The 14949-nt window shown below is 43.4% G+C and overlaps 1 protein-coding gene across 7 annotated transcripts in view; it reads left to right on the top strand.

Moving 5' to 3' along the window:
* The window catches only part of FAM13C (family with sequence similarity 13 member C), a 154666-nt gene that overhangs the window by 115097 nt on the left and 24620 nt on the right, over window positions 1–14949 (top strand). For all 7 annotated transcript variants that reach the window (XM_055589569.1, XM_055589576.1, XM_055589590.1 and 4 more), the window contains 4 exons: window positions 2599–2809; window positions 4421–4559; window positions 10208–10289; window positions 11699–11910. In XM_055589569.1, the coding sequence (XP_055445544.1) occupies window positions 2599–2809; window positions 4421–4559; window positions 10208–10289; window positions 11699–11910 (644 nt within the window). The remainder of the gene's footprint in view (window positions 1–2598; window positions 2810–4420; window positions 4560–10207; window positions 10290–11698; window positions 11911–14949) is intronic.

Raw genomic sequence — 14949 nt, 5'->3', positions numbered from 1 at the left:
GTGTGATGTCATATAACGGATCTCCTTTGACTTTTCTATCACAGCCCTGTCAGATGATCTAAACAAGGATGTGGAGAGAAATCAGTGAACACACGAGCCCCACAAGAAAGTATGAGCACCCTACACTCCTGGTTCCCAGACCCTCCCTCTGAACCACACTGCATCACAGCATGGACCTTGGCGAGCTGCCCCTTCCTTTGGAAAGCATGTTCCCGGGGTCCCATCAGAAGCCACTCAATTTTAATATTGCCGTAAGCTTCTCCCTGCTGGGGAGCCGGGTCTGCAAGTGGAGGCCTGGGCTGTGTTCCCAGGATGGCGGCAATGCTGGTTGGCACTAAGGCGACCCTGGGTTCTTCTGAGCAAGGAGCTCAATACCCTGTCTCCAATAGGCTTGTGTGCACAGGTTCAATTAAGATGCTTCTCAACTTAGATGCTTAGACAGACAGCTCAGGTGCTACCCGATCACCAGTTTCTGACTGTCGCTTTTCAGCTGGTCACGTTGGGATCTTTCGGGCCCACCATCTCCTTCAGTGGTGATCTGCGGGGAAGAGAGGTTGTGATGTTAATGGCACAAAAAATGCCACAAAAAACAGATGCCGCTTATATGGAGATTTAGGTACAATCGCAGCACAGTTCAAAGCAAGCCATGCACAGTGGCCTGTGGTTCTCTGAAGTCCCGTCTTAGGTCTCTGTGAGTTTCAGAGGCTGAGCTCTTTGTTCACCCCCACGTTAGTCATATGCCTAGGACCTCAAGTGCCCCCATTCATTGTAAAGCACCACCAAGAGGCTCCTGGCCTCTTAGTTTTTACCCTGGCCCCACAGCTGAGCTAAAGGCCTAGATCCTTTCCATTTCAGCAAAAGATGTGCTGGTCCCAGGTGCTTGATAAAGATCTTTCTCTTCCTCATCGTTAATACCAAATGATACTACCCAGAAATAGGTAACATGAATAAAATGAATTTCTTCTTAGTCTAATGGTTTAAGAAGAGGGTTTGGTGAGGTACTCAGACGCTCCTTGGTGGATGTTGAAGGTCATTGTAGTATATGCTGTCATCCATGTTACTCCTTAGGGCTCCCTCCAAATGCCAGTGTTTTCTGGCTAAATTATTCTTAGCAAGGGTGTTGCCTGTGGTGAGTTGTGTTAGTCACACTGCCCGTGGGCCTGGCTTTGGCATTCATCCGACTCCACCTTGTCCCCAGCCCTCACCCCATCCATTTCTGACCAGCCTCAGGCGCTGACAAAAGTGCTGTCGGCAAGCCTCAGAGGCCCCATAGGAGGCACTGTCCACCCTCCCAGCCTACAGCCAAACAGGGGAGAAGCTGCCTGAAAACATACAAGGACCTAATCCAACCTTTGTTGCACAAAGCAAATTGCATTTCAAGCTCTAGAGAACATGAGCCATTCATTCTAAAGCTGGCTAAGATTCATCCAGTACTAAATTGTGACAAATGTTTGTTTTGGAAAAGTGAATTGTCAGTATTTTCAGATTCACTTATTCACCCAGAAAGGCTGTGTTTTTCCTCTTTCTTTAGGAAAGTCAGAATAGGAGAATGCCTCGGGTTGTTCTAACCTGTTTGCTGGGCAAAATCGAGAAGGCTCTGGCATCTTTTTGAGTAGCTCTGTACAGCACCGTAGGATGGAAGACTTAACTCGGCCCCCCTGTTCCCCATCCCCCAGCTCCCCATCCCCCATCCCCCTCCCCTCACCTGGGTAGCACGAGGTGTCCTCCCCTCACCTGGGTAGCATGGGGGTGCCCTCCCTCTCTGGACTGACCCTGGTAGGGGAGCTAAAGAGCTTATTTAAAAGGGGAATGATCACAAAATTCAGGCAGAGATTGCCTCACCCAGGAGAGGGTTTAGAGCAGGTTTTGTTTTTGGTTTTTGTCCCAAATAAAATGGTATGTCAAATTTTAGAGAAGGACCAGAATCACTTCTAATCTCACCATGCTTTGTGGTTGCTGTGTAGCTTCTCTGATCATTTAGTGTGTTTATTTGTACACAGAAATGTGTACCATCTTGAGCTGAAATGTGTGGTTTTTTCATTTAGCATATTCTGAACATCATTTCGTGTACATAAGCAGAGTTCTCCATCATGTTTAAGGAGTGCTGAGTAATTTTCTGTCTGGGGACTCTGCACCCCTCTCTTCTTGCTTTGTTTTCTCTTTTCTCTTCCTCCCCTCCGGCTCCTCTGCCTTCCTTCGCTGGCAGTTGTTATAACTGTTCTCCCTCATCTTTTGCTCCAGTTCCATGTAATTGTTTTCTCTTTTTCACTCTAACATTTTATAATATACTCTCTGACATATGTAAATAATGTGAAATAAAGAGAGGATTTTTGTAGTTTGGGGCTATGCTGATGCTGTAATTTGGACTGAAATAATCTTTGTTTCCATTTTTGGTGTGTGTTGGCCTTGTAATATTTTCTGTCCAGGTTCTGTGAGAACAAGCATGACAGTATTTTGAAAGGCCTTCATATCCCCAAAAGGAAGAGATGACAAAAAGGCGAGACGTTACAGTGAATGTTGATGATCTTTGTTTAGGAACATGACCGTCTCAAGCCCTCTGTGGCTTCTGAGATGTGATGATTTATCTTATTTCCTCAGACCCTGCGCCTGTGCACAGAGATGGGCAGAATGAGGCAGACAGCGCACCAGAAGACATGCAGTCTGTTGAGACTAGCAGGCTGCTCTATCACATCACCGACGGCGACAACCCGCTGCTATCGCCACGATGCTCCATCTTCAGCCAAAGCCAGAGATTCAACTTGGACCCCGAATCAGCCCCTTCTCCACCCAGCACTCAGCAGTTTATGATGTAAAAAAATCTTGTTCTTATCTTCACTTCATACAGTTTTTAAATACTCCGTTTATAAACTACAGTGAAGTGTGTGTCCAAAATAGAGCAAGCATGCCTACCAAAAGCAGCTGCGGGCCCTGAACCATACATGGCAAAAAATCAGTGTGCTTTCGAGTTAAGAATGCCGTTTGAAGCTTTCTTGTCTCAGAAGGAAATGGTCTCAAGACACAAGCTGCCCTATGGCTCACATGTTTGAATGTTTTTTATGAAATGACCAGAATCCTAAGAAATGTACATATGCAAATACCAGAAATGCCATTCTTGGTGAGCTCACTAAAGTATTATTTCTGTGTCCAGGAGTGGCCTCAATGGATGGATTGTGGCAATGCTTGGCAAGTCGTTCATCTCAATTTCTTCTTAGATTCTTGAAAAGTGATAGCTTACAATAGGTCCCCTGCAAAGAAAAAAGTGAAACTATGTGTGTTTTTTTTAAGTTCCATTAGTACTTTTGATGTATAGCTAAAATGAGTCTTCCCTTGACTAAATATATGTGCTGGGAATTCCTACCTTCTCCTTAATACCTCCTGCTGTCCCTCATGAATTTATCCAGACCTTGTTCCATGGCCTGTCTACTGATGGACTTGAGGGAGTTAGTGAATTATTACTATTTTAAAGTATGTTAGATGAGAAAATAAACATGTTTTCTAGAGAGGGAATCCATTTATTTTATCAGATTCACAAAGACTCTATTATATCAAGAAAACTACTCATCTGAATCCTTTTTGAAAATATTGTTAGTCTGGGCTCAATCCCTGATGACTCAGATGTAAAGAATCCACCTGCCCTTGCAGGAGATGTAAGTTCGATTCCTAAATCAGGAAGATCCCCTGGAAAAGGAAATGGCAACCCAGTCCAGTATTCTTGCCTGGAAAATCCCATGGACAGAGGAGCTTGAATGGGGTACAGTCCTTGGGGCTTCAAAGGACTGAGCACAAGCATGCATGCATGCCATTTATTGAGGATAATGTTGTCTCATTAGTCTGAAATTGGCATCCTCCAAGATTTAGGAAATGTATTTCCTAGACTAATATTCTGACCTTTGTAGACAAAAGTCCTTGATAACATTTGCCTATAATGGAGTTCTGTGAATCAGGGGTCTCCAATACCCAGCAGATGCTACCATAGAAGGCTCATCAAATGATGAACTGGCCTCTGAACTCTGATAATCCAGAAAGCTGGGTTTGTAGACAAGCAGCAGTGTTTACTGGAAAACCATTGTTTTGTTCTTTTAATTTGTTTTTTAATTGGAAGAATGTTGCTTTACAATATTGTATTAATTTCTGCTGTTTAACAAGGTGAACCAGCCGTAATTGTTTTAAGTTATATCTTTTAAAAAACATTTTCTTGGAGTACAGTTGATTTACAATGTTGTGTTAGTTTCAGATGTACAGTAAAGTGAATCAGTTACACATATATGTGTAACCACTCTTTTTTTAGGTTCTTTTCCCATATAGGCCATTACAGAGTATTAAGTAGTATTCCCTATGCTGTACAGCAGGACCGTATTAGTTATCTGTTTTATATGCGATAGTGTTCTTAATGACTCTCTCCCTCCCTGGATCATTCCAGGCTCCGCAGTTCTTCCCGGTGCAGCTGCGTTGATGGCAAGGAGCCCCAGACCATTACCCAGCTCACCAAGCACATCCAGAGCCTCAAGCGGAAAATTAGGAAATTTGAAGAAAAATTTGAACAAGAAAAGAAGTACCGGGTAAGGCCCCTGTGATTTGAAATGAGTGGACTGTGTCAGAGGTATATGGGCTTTTCTGTCCTTCCTTTTTGAGTACACCTCTGTGCCTGGGGACAGCTCGGTTCCCCTCGGCCAGCCCAGGGCCCATCATAAGTGGAGTCCCTCCTGGGTCTGTCCACTGATCTCTGCTAAGATGATTCCTAGCAACAAATTGCAACTCTTATTTCCAAACTGATTTAATTATTGATTTCTCTTTTTTGTTTTTTTCCTGAGGAACCCTTACTATCACTAGTGTTCCTAGGACCCAAATTTGGAAAGATTTTGAATTATGGTCTTATTTGTTCTTTAACTTTTTCTCATTTGCATTTGGGGTAAGAAAGCAGATCCAACATGGAGTCATTTGCATTTCGATAAGAACCTGTTAGGGCTTCCCTGGTAGCTCAACTGGTAAAGAATCTGCCTGCAATGCAGGAGACCCTGGTTTGATTTCTGGGTCAGGAAGATCCCCTGGAGAAGGGATGGGCTACCCACTCCAGTATTCTTAGGCTTACCTGGTGGCTCAGACGGTAAAGAATCCTCCTGCCATGCGGGAGACCTGGGTTCAGTCTCTGGGTTGGGAAAATCCTCTGGAGAAGGGCATGGCAACCCATTCCAGTATTCTTGCCTGGAGAATCCCATGGATAGAGGAACCTGGTGGGCTACAGTCCATGGGGTCATAAAGAGTTGGACATGGCTGAGCAGCTAAGCACAGCACAACCCAAGAACCTATTAAGGGCACAAAGGATGGAATCTCTAATTGTGAAACAGAATGAGGGAGAGTTTTCTTTGACAATAAAGTACTTTCTGGTTGATGGATGAGCACCTATCAAGTGATATCTATTCAGGCCACTCTTAAGGACAAACCCTGATCTCATCCTTTCTCTTAGAGAGATACCAGCCTTTGTGCTGGTGTGACAGAGTTGCAACTATGAACTTTTCTTACATAAGAAGCGATAGAGTCAGAGCTAAGCATCCTGATGTCCCAATGCTAGTTTTATTTATTGTTTGTAGTGGTGATCACGGCCTAGAGAAAAATCGTATCCATGTAGAATTGCACAAAGATATTGGGTTTTTGGCAAGGGGCCCAGAACAGCTTGTTATTAGAATAAAAGAGAACAGGGGATAAGGTCTCATACATCTTGAAATATTTAAAGGCTCACTAAACAGTTGGTCCAGAGGCAATCTGCTGGTTCCTGAGGTTCCTAAGTTCTCGGGAGGGAGCTAAGAGTAATATTTCTTTGTCCTATTCTTCCTGTCCTGTGTTTCCCACAGTGGCTGCACATTCACTAAAAGAGGGGTCGTAAGGAGTAATTTTTCGCTTTGCAAAATGGATGGAAAAGAAAAATCAGATTAGCTTTCAAGACAACTTCAGTCAGGGTGCCGAAGACTTCTCTTCCTTGAGGTCAGGCAGCCACAGCTGCTGATGGTCTTTCATGTAGTAAGAGGGTGCTGTGCACATTGTAAGTACAGGCTTTATTTCACAGATAAGGAGCAGGAGGCCCAGAAAGGATTTACAACCTTTTTAAGATAGTTATGTTCTAGCACCTCAGGCTTGGGGTGGTTAAAGATGAGTCGGTTTTACAATGTAGGAGTGGAATAAAATTCTTAAAGTGTCCGCATTTTGAAAACTTCAGATACCCTTAGAGGAGCTGATTTTCCTTGTCTGCTGCTGGAGTGTTGCTGGATCTGCAATGCCCTCATACTGGAAACTGTAGAGAAGCAGATAGGGCCTCCATCCCCAGGGGCCTGTTATAGTTCTTACCTGGCACTTCTTGAATCAGACTGATCTGGATTTGAATCCAAGCACAGCCACCTATGAACTCTGCGACCTGGGTCTTGTTATTTTATGTTCCTGAGTCTCATTCTGTCCATCTGAACAGGGGAGTTAATATTAATAGTGACTTCTTAGGTTTGTATTAAATGAGGGAGTCCATATGTATTGCTTCTTACAGTTTTAGCACCAGGGAAGTAAGTGGTCCTAGATACTACTAACTTTTTCATCTGTTTGAGTGATACTTGAACAGGCTATCCCATGGCAACCTCTGCCTTGTTGAAAAATAAAGGAAAATTATAGACATTAATTTTCCACTAGATTTTTCTGCCTGCAGCTACAGACTCTAGATTGTGGAGAGTCTGTATATATAACAGGTCACCCGGCAGTTGGCTATTTTAGAAAAGAATTTCGCCTGGCACCTTCTGCCTTTGTCTGGAGAAACTTTAGGGCCAAAGCAGACACTTGCCCACACATTTAAACATGCAGATTGATGGATTTGGGGGCAGTGAAAGAAGTCTTCATGGTCACGACTTCTCTGTGTGTGTGAAAGTCTTTGATGTAATCAGAACCTTCAGTGTCTTAGGAAACAGGGCTTCCCCTCACCCTTCCTGTCTGGATGCCAGGCTGTGGTTAGAGGTTTGACATGTCACTGGACTTGAATTGGTTGCTGTCTGTACGGCTTTCCTTCCTGGCAGCCTGACCGTGGAATTAATAGCACCTGCTGCTAATTTTTGAATCCAAGTTCCTGCCGACCCTCCATGCTAGTCTGATGCCCTGATACAATGTACATCCTTCCTGCGCTATTGAATACAACTATTTCACTTCCTGTCCAGAGCTGTGTTTATTTCCTATACTTTTACATTTTACATTTAACTATTGTTAGACTCATGGACCTAGAAAAAACCTGTTTCAGCCAGATGTCCACTTTCAATAGAATTAGAGAATGTTAGAATTAGAAAGGATTTGTTAGTCTTCTCTTGTTTGACCACTGAAGAAACTGAGGCTCAGAGAAGGGAAGTAACTTCTCTGGGTTCACACAGCAAAGAATTAATCACAGCTAAGACAGTAACATGGGTCCTTTCATTCCTGATCTGTAAATCTTTGTAAGATGTCTTTTGAATTGTCTTTGCATGTGTGTGTGCTAAGTCACTTCAGTCACGTCCGACTCTTTGTGATGCTCTGAACTGTAGCCTGCTAGGCTTCTCTGTCCATGGCATTCTCCAGGCAAGAATATTGGAATGAGTTACCATACCCTTCTCCAAAGGATCTTCCTGACCCGGGGACTGAACCCAACCTCTTAACTCTCCTGCATAAATAGGCGGGTTCTTTACCACTAGCATGTTTGGCAAATCACAAGTCTGGTCCAGCCGCACCCTCAGTTATGTGACTCAGGAGCCCCATTTAAATCTCATTGAACAACATCTGCACTAAGGTTGTGGTATTATGGCCCTTGGGGCCTATTAAACTGAAATATTTCAGCCCAGAAGTTAGACGGCTTGGAGATCCACAGCTTGTGTGTGAAAACTTTCCATGTGATATGAGAGCTGCCATCCTTCTCAGCTTGATTTAACCTTTTTTTGAAAGCTCTCCCAGGAGTAGAGGAATACAAAATTCATTTCAGAAAATGATTTCAGGCTTTCAGATATTTTGTCAGAAAATTCGGCCTTAAATTTCTACTAAGTCCTGTTTGCAGTAGTGTAAGTTTAATTCTTTGGTGGTCCTTGGCTTAGGGTCTTAGATTTTTGTTTTTAACAGTATTTCGAAAAGAGTGCATTAACTGTGTGGAGCATATCCAGTGAAAAAGGTGTGTTCCAGAGAACAGGATGTGTTTTCAGATCCATGTGGAGATTTCTGTGAGGATTTTGAGAAACCAAGTGTAAAATATTGACTGTTCACATAACCAGACTGTTACCCACAGACAGAATACTCCACATTGTATCAGGGGGTCGTTCTAGCAGACGGTGGGTAGGACCAGGAGCAGCCGTTGGGGGTGTGTCCCTGTGTCGCTGTCCGTGGTCCTGAAACCAGGGCTTCCCTCCAGGAAACCAGCGTCTCCCTTCTGGGCTCCTGTAGGGAAAAAAAAATCACTGGGCTTCCATGAAGGCGGGGGGAGGGGAATCTTCCTCAGTGTAATTTTGCATCTTGATTTTAAACTGTATGGATTTTGCATCTCTATAGAAGTGACAGAACCATGTTTTGTGTTTCACAATTGAAACATCTAATCCCGTGTACATTTGATGATCCTCTTACAGGAGCACTGTTTCTTTCTTCAGACTTGAGAGGAACACGGTCTTCTCCCCATGTCTCTCTGTCTCACCAACAACTTGCTGATGTTACATGGATTTAATAGATTCTTAATCACAGCAGAGCCGCCAGTCTTGTCACTAACATTGCACACATTTCTGGCTCTTATGACAGTGTTTATGATGTCTTCTTGAGCATGCCTATATAGCTCTTTGTATTAATATATCCCCAGTTCAAAGTAACCACTAATTTTCTTGAGCCTGTGTTTATGTTACCAGAGTGGGTATGTTTGCTGTTCTTCTCTCCTGGTTTCTCTTTTCTATAGAAAATTCACTTTTATACTCTGAAAAGAAATCCAGAACTCAAGATAAATAATTTGTATGAATAGAGTCATATTCTTCTAAAATTAAAGCTATATTCTTATTGCCACATCCAAGTGTGATTAGTTACTAGTGAGGACATACTATCCTAGTATGATATCCCAGTAATGATAGCAATAATACTATTTTAAATTCTAGCTAACACATTGATAGTGTTTAGCATGTGCCTGGAACTTTTTTCATGCATATTCATCATGTTTCAGACTCATCATGTTTCATGCATATTCACTGATTTATCCCTAATAGAAAACTTATGAAAAAGATGCTATTAAATCCTCATTTGATAGATGAAGTTGGGGCATGGGGAGGCTAAATAATTTACCCAAGTCCACACTCATATGGTTAATCTTTACTTTAATGCTACTCCATCTGGATAGTAAGTCTATAAACAGTGAGGAGTTGAAATATGAGGATGAGGATTCTTCCATAAATACTGACTTCTCAGACTTACAAAGTTTTAAAGATCCTGGGGTCTCCTTTCTTCAGCTTGGAGCTTGTGACTGGTAGGAGCTAAAGCTTCCAGTTTGTAGTATTCCCTAGACAGGTGTGGTCATAAACCATGAACAGAGGCAAGGCAATGGCACCCCACTCCAGTACTCTTGCCTGGAAAATCCCATGGATGGAGGAGCCTGGAAGGCTGCAGTCCTTGGGGTCGCTGAGGGCCGGACACAACTGAGTGACTTCACTTTCACTTTTCACTTTCATGCATTGGAGGAGGAAATGGCGACCCACTCCAGTGTTCTTGCCTGGAGAATCCCAGGGACAGGAGAGCCTGGTGGGCTGCCGTCTATGGGGTGGCACAGAGTCGGACACGACTGAAGTGACTTAGCATCAGCAGCAGCAGCCCTCTAAGCTGATATAAAGAATGACCTGGCTGTGGGGTGTCAGGTGTGGGTAGCCCACAAGGTGATTGAGAGGTAGACTTTATGGGGCACTGGCATGGTGAGGGCTATGGAAAAATGATGGGTGACCAGGCATGTTTAGAAACAAGGTTCATGGCAAGGATGAAAGAATGGAGGAAGTCAGGAATGTTTGCTCTGCTTCTCAGATGCAACTTCATCTGCTGGAGATAGCTTGCCTGAAGTTCCCTCCCAGCTTTATATATGTTCCTGAACTATCTTTGTGTGCCTCAGCTGCTTAACATTTGTTTTTTTTTTTTTTCTTTTCTCTCTTTTTTTTCTCTCCCTCCCTCCCTTTCCCTCCTTCTACCCCCATTTTCCCCTCCCTTGCAGCCTTCCCATGGTGACAAGACCTCTAATCCTGAAGTCCTGAAATGGATGAATGATTTGGCTAAAGGTCGTAAACAGCTCAAAGGTAAATGCCTAGCAAGGGAGTCTGGAAGCAGTTAAAATTGTGATAACGTGCTCCAAGCAGTTTTGGATTCTCTTCTGCCTGGGCCCTCTTTAACCTTGTCTCCTGCTGAGCTTGGAGGCCCTGTCTTAAGGAGTCCTGGGTCCCCTTCATTGTTTGATCCCATTGAATACATCTGCATATAAAGGGACTGAGGAAATCCAGCCTCCCAGGTGGAATGATTCACTTCAGTGCGAGGAACATTTCAACGTGGAGTGTTCACCTCCTTGGGTTGTTGGGTTGTTGGATGTTAGAAAGAGGCCTAAGCAGTCGTTGATTCCACATACCCAAACTGCACAGAGGAGGATATTTATGTCCAGAGAGAGGGGACGGTGACATGGCTGGAAGGTGGTGAGTTCAGAGTAAAACTCGGTTCTCTTGCCTCCTAATCCAGTCTCCTCCTTTCTTTGTCTCTCTGGAGATGGTGGTCTGAGTGTTAATTAACTCTCAAATCCATTTTAAGGGACTATAGTTATTTACCAATAAAAATTTATTTTCTTCCTCTTCCTACATTTTTATTTCAATACCTAGAGACATAGGAGCTTTTCCAGATTTCTAGAAGGATGGTGATAAAGAACTGGAAAGGAATATTAAATTAATTCAGTGGTATTAAACTGTAGTGATGTAGCAGGTTTATAAAATATGCAGTGTTTAAACACCACGCCAGAGCCTAACTAAAAAACAAACATCAAACAAAGACAATGTGCTATGTAATTGAGAAATCAATATAAATGGTGCCTCATTCAAAAGACCAGTCCCCTAGCATATTCTGAAATGGAATTTCCTAATAAGTCCCAGGTGGCCCTTTTATTTTTAATTATGTAGGCTTATATAAAGCCACATTGCAATAATGGTGATTTCTGGATTTTAAATATTGGCATTAAGACAAAATTGTGAGATCTGTCAGGTTGGGGCTGGCACTCTGTCTCCCGTTCCCTCCTGTATATCCTCAGATGACTGCCTGTGTAATGTCTTCCAGTAGACCTTGCGTTTCCACAGGGGGCTCTTCATGACTGCACAACTTTCAAAACCTGAGCAAAGGAATCTTTGAGTGTAGTATTTCAGGTGCTGTGTCAGATAACAAGTGAAAACTTTGGGGCCAAGTACCTCTGGTCTTCTTCCTCTGAAATCTAAACCATTCATGATCCTTCTACTTCTATGAGATCCTTGCCTCAAGAGCCCTCTATTTTCACATCTGATGGGGAGTGTGTGCTGCTGGCCTTGGTTATTAAGGCTGCCCTTGCCCTGTGGAAAGCCATGGGCAGCACTGTTCATTTCCACTCGGCATCAGGGGAGAAATTCCTGAAAGTCTGTCTGCTCTTATTAGACCAATGAGTCTGCGTGCTCATGGTAACTCATCACATTTCTCTTAGAACTAAAGCTGAAGCTGTCGGAAGAGCAAGGGAGTGCTCCCAAAGGCCCACCTAGGATCCCGCCCTGTGAGCAACCCACAGTCCCCAGAGAGAATGGGAAGCCGGAGGCCATGGGCCCTGAGCCGAGCTCCTCGGGAGAGGAGACTCCAGATGCTGTGCTGAGCTGCCTGAGGGAGAAGAGAGAGCAGCTTCCTTCCCAGGAGGATCCTAAGGTACCTCACCAGCCTTCACAGGGCCCCAGCACTTCCACATGGTGCCAGTAAGACTGTGGTTTTGACCAGTTTGTACACATAAACGTCTTTGTGAGACTGGCTCTGAAATTTCAGTCAGATGAGTTCCTAGTGGGCTGTTAGCTATGACCTACGGTATTGCCACATGGTTCTGGGTGTTGCCATTCTGAAGGTTATAGTGTTGCATGTTGATGAGAGACAATTGGGAAAGACGCTAGTGTATATCATATCTCGTTCTCCCTTACTTTCCCCTGATAAGTTAGCAAATGAACCCAAGACTAGGATTATAGCCTCATTTTACTGTGTGTGTGTGTGCACACCCCCATGGACTGTAGCCCACCAGGCTCCTCTGTCCAGGGGATTTTCCTGGCAAGAGTACTGGAGTGAGTGGCCATTTCTTCCTCCAGGGGATCTTCCCAACCTGGGGATTGAACTCAAGTCTCCTGAGTCTCTTTCATTGGCAAGTGAATTCTTTACCACTGAGCCACCTAGGAAGCCCAGGGTCTTTATAGATGTAGTCAAGTTAGGGTTACTTGAATGAGCCATACTCTGGTTTGAATGTTGTCCTTATGAATTTGGGCACAGAGAGTAAATGCCATGTAAATATGGTTTAATATTTCATATCATAAGGATAGAGAGGTAGGGTTTCTTGAGGAGTGCTAGGTAACATATCTAAAGACTTCAGCTTAGACATCTTAGTTTTGAAATCTTGGTGAGATACCCAGATACAGTTGTCAGTTACACATTTGGATATATGAGCTCAAAGAAAAGGTGTATTATATTTTACAAAAAAAGATGATGAAACCAATAGTACTTACCTGGTTAGTCCCTCTTCTCCTGCATACCTATGCTCACATTTTACTAATGCCAAGGAACCTTCCTAGTAGTCCTTTCTGTCTGGACTCTGAATAGCGGGATTGTCTTTCATTTCTTGAATAGTCTATAGCTACCATAACAGAAGAGAAGGAAGAAGAGAAATGGCAACCCACTCCAGTACTCTTGCCTGGAAAATCCTATGGATGGAGGAGTCTGGTAGGCTACAGTCCATGGGGTCGCAAAGAGTCGGACACGACTGAGTGACTTCACTTCACTTCACTTCACCATAACATAGGGCTTCCCTGGTGGCTCAGTGGTAAAGAATCTGCCTGCCAATACAGGAAACATGGGTTCAATCCTTGGTCAGGAAGATCCCCTGAAGGAGGAAATGGCAACCCACTCCAATATTCTTGCCTGGGAAATCCCATGGACAGAAGCTACAGTCCATGGGATCACAAAAGAATCAGACACAACAACTTAGTAATTGTTACTTAACAACTAAGTAATGTGTTGGAGAAGACTCTTGAGAGTCCCTTGGACTGCAAGGAGATCCAACCAGTCCATTCTGAAGGAGATCAGCCCTGGGATTTCTTTGGAAGGAATGATGCTAAAGCTGAAACTCCAGTACTTTGGCCACCTCATGCGAAGAGCTGACTCATTGGAAAAGACTCTGATGCTGGGAGGGATTGGGGGCAGGAGGAGAAGGGGACGACAGAGGATGAGATGGCTGGATTGCATCACTGACTCCTTGGACATGAGTCTGAGTGAACTCTGGGAGTTGGTGATGGACAGGGAGGCCTGGCGTGCTGCGATTCATGGGATCGCAAAGAGTCGGACACGACTGAGCAACTGAACTGAACTGAATACCCTAACATAACTCTTAACTATTCTGTGCACCATTTTCTGTCTCTCACAGTACTTGACAACTTCTTGAGTAAAGCTTAGGCTGTTTATTACTTACGATCCTTAGTGTCTGTACATAGTAGGTATTGAGTAAGTGTTTGCAGAGTGAATGGGTTTATGAATGAACAGACTAGTATATTAGACTTTGAAATGAAGTCCTCTTGAGGAGAACGCTGGCTTTACTTGTTCTGTTGTATTTACATTATCTAGTCTAGATCTTAAGATGGCAACATATGCCAAATCCCAAAAGACTTACTGTTTCCCTTTCTTGGTGCATATGATATACAAGTAGAAATGGGCCCTTGGATACCTCTGTCATTAAGAAATAGCATTCAACTTAAAAATATCCAGTGTGTCGTGATGAGTGATCTTCACTCAGCCAACATATCCCCTCCTACCACCCACAAAGGTTCTAGACTTTGTCACGGTCCTTGGGTAAGTAGATAACCGTGTGTGTGTGTGTGTGTGTGTGTGTGTGTAGATACATGACATGCTCACATTTTCAGGCACATCTGTGGTTTTCCATTCTTTAGTGCTTCTGATGGTCTTTCCTATATTTTATAGTTACTTTGACCACATCTATAAAAGCAACGTATAACACAGCAGGACTCTGTCCTTGAATAAGACACTTTCTAGTTATGTACGCTTGACAAGTGAACTAATTCTCTGATATTCAACTTCCTCATCAACAAAAATACAGATAATACCTATTAATATAGTTGTTTTGACAATAAAGGGCGATGCCTGGTAACTGGTGGGCAGTCATTCATTTGCAAAAAGATCTGAGTGCCTATCAGTGTTATGAACTGTGGTATGTGCTGGATAAAAAGATTAACAAGATAGTAAAGTGATGTGGGTTACTGCCCTCATGTTTTTCTGGGAGTTGAGATATAAGAAATAACTCAATAGATAAAACCATTAAAGATTTTGTTAAGTACTGTGCAAAGAAACAGATGATATGATAGAAAATAATAAGAATGGTTTCTGTATTATATAGCGTGGTGAGGAAGTCCTGTGACATTTAATGCAAAAGAATCAGCAGGCCAAGAGAGCAGAAAAGAGCATTCCAGATAGATGGAACTGCAAGTACGGCAGCAGCCTTTGAGGGAAGAGTTCGTCGGTGGTTGGAATTTTCAGGTCTGAGTTCTGGTGCACAGGGCGGCATGAGAGGAAGTCAGAAACGACAGGTCAGGGCCCATAACAGGAGCTCCCAGGCCACTGAAAGTATCAGGAAGCTGTTGAATGGTTCCAAGTGTGAAAGTGGCATGGTGTGATTTACACGTAAAAGATCTTCCTGATTGC

The sequence above is a fragment of the Bubalus kerabau genome, chromosome 1 (genome assembly GCF_029407905.1).
Source record: "Bubalus kerabau isolate K-KA32 ecotype Philippines breed swamp buffalo chromosome 1, PCC_UOA_SB_1v2, whole genome shotgun sequence".
Taxonomy (NCBI): Eukaryota; Metazoa; Chordata; class Mammalia; order Artiodactyla; family Bovidae; genus Bubalus; species Bubalus kerabau.
The sequence above is the reverse complement of the archived record's forward strand: the minus strand, read 5'-3'. Positions and strand labels throughout refer to the sequence as shown.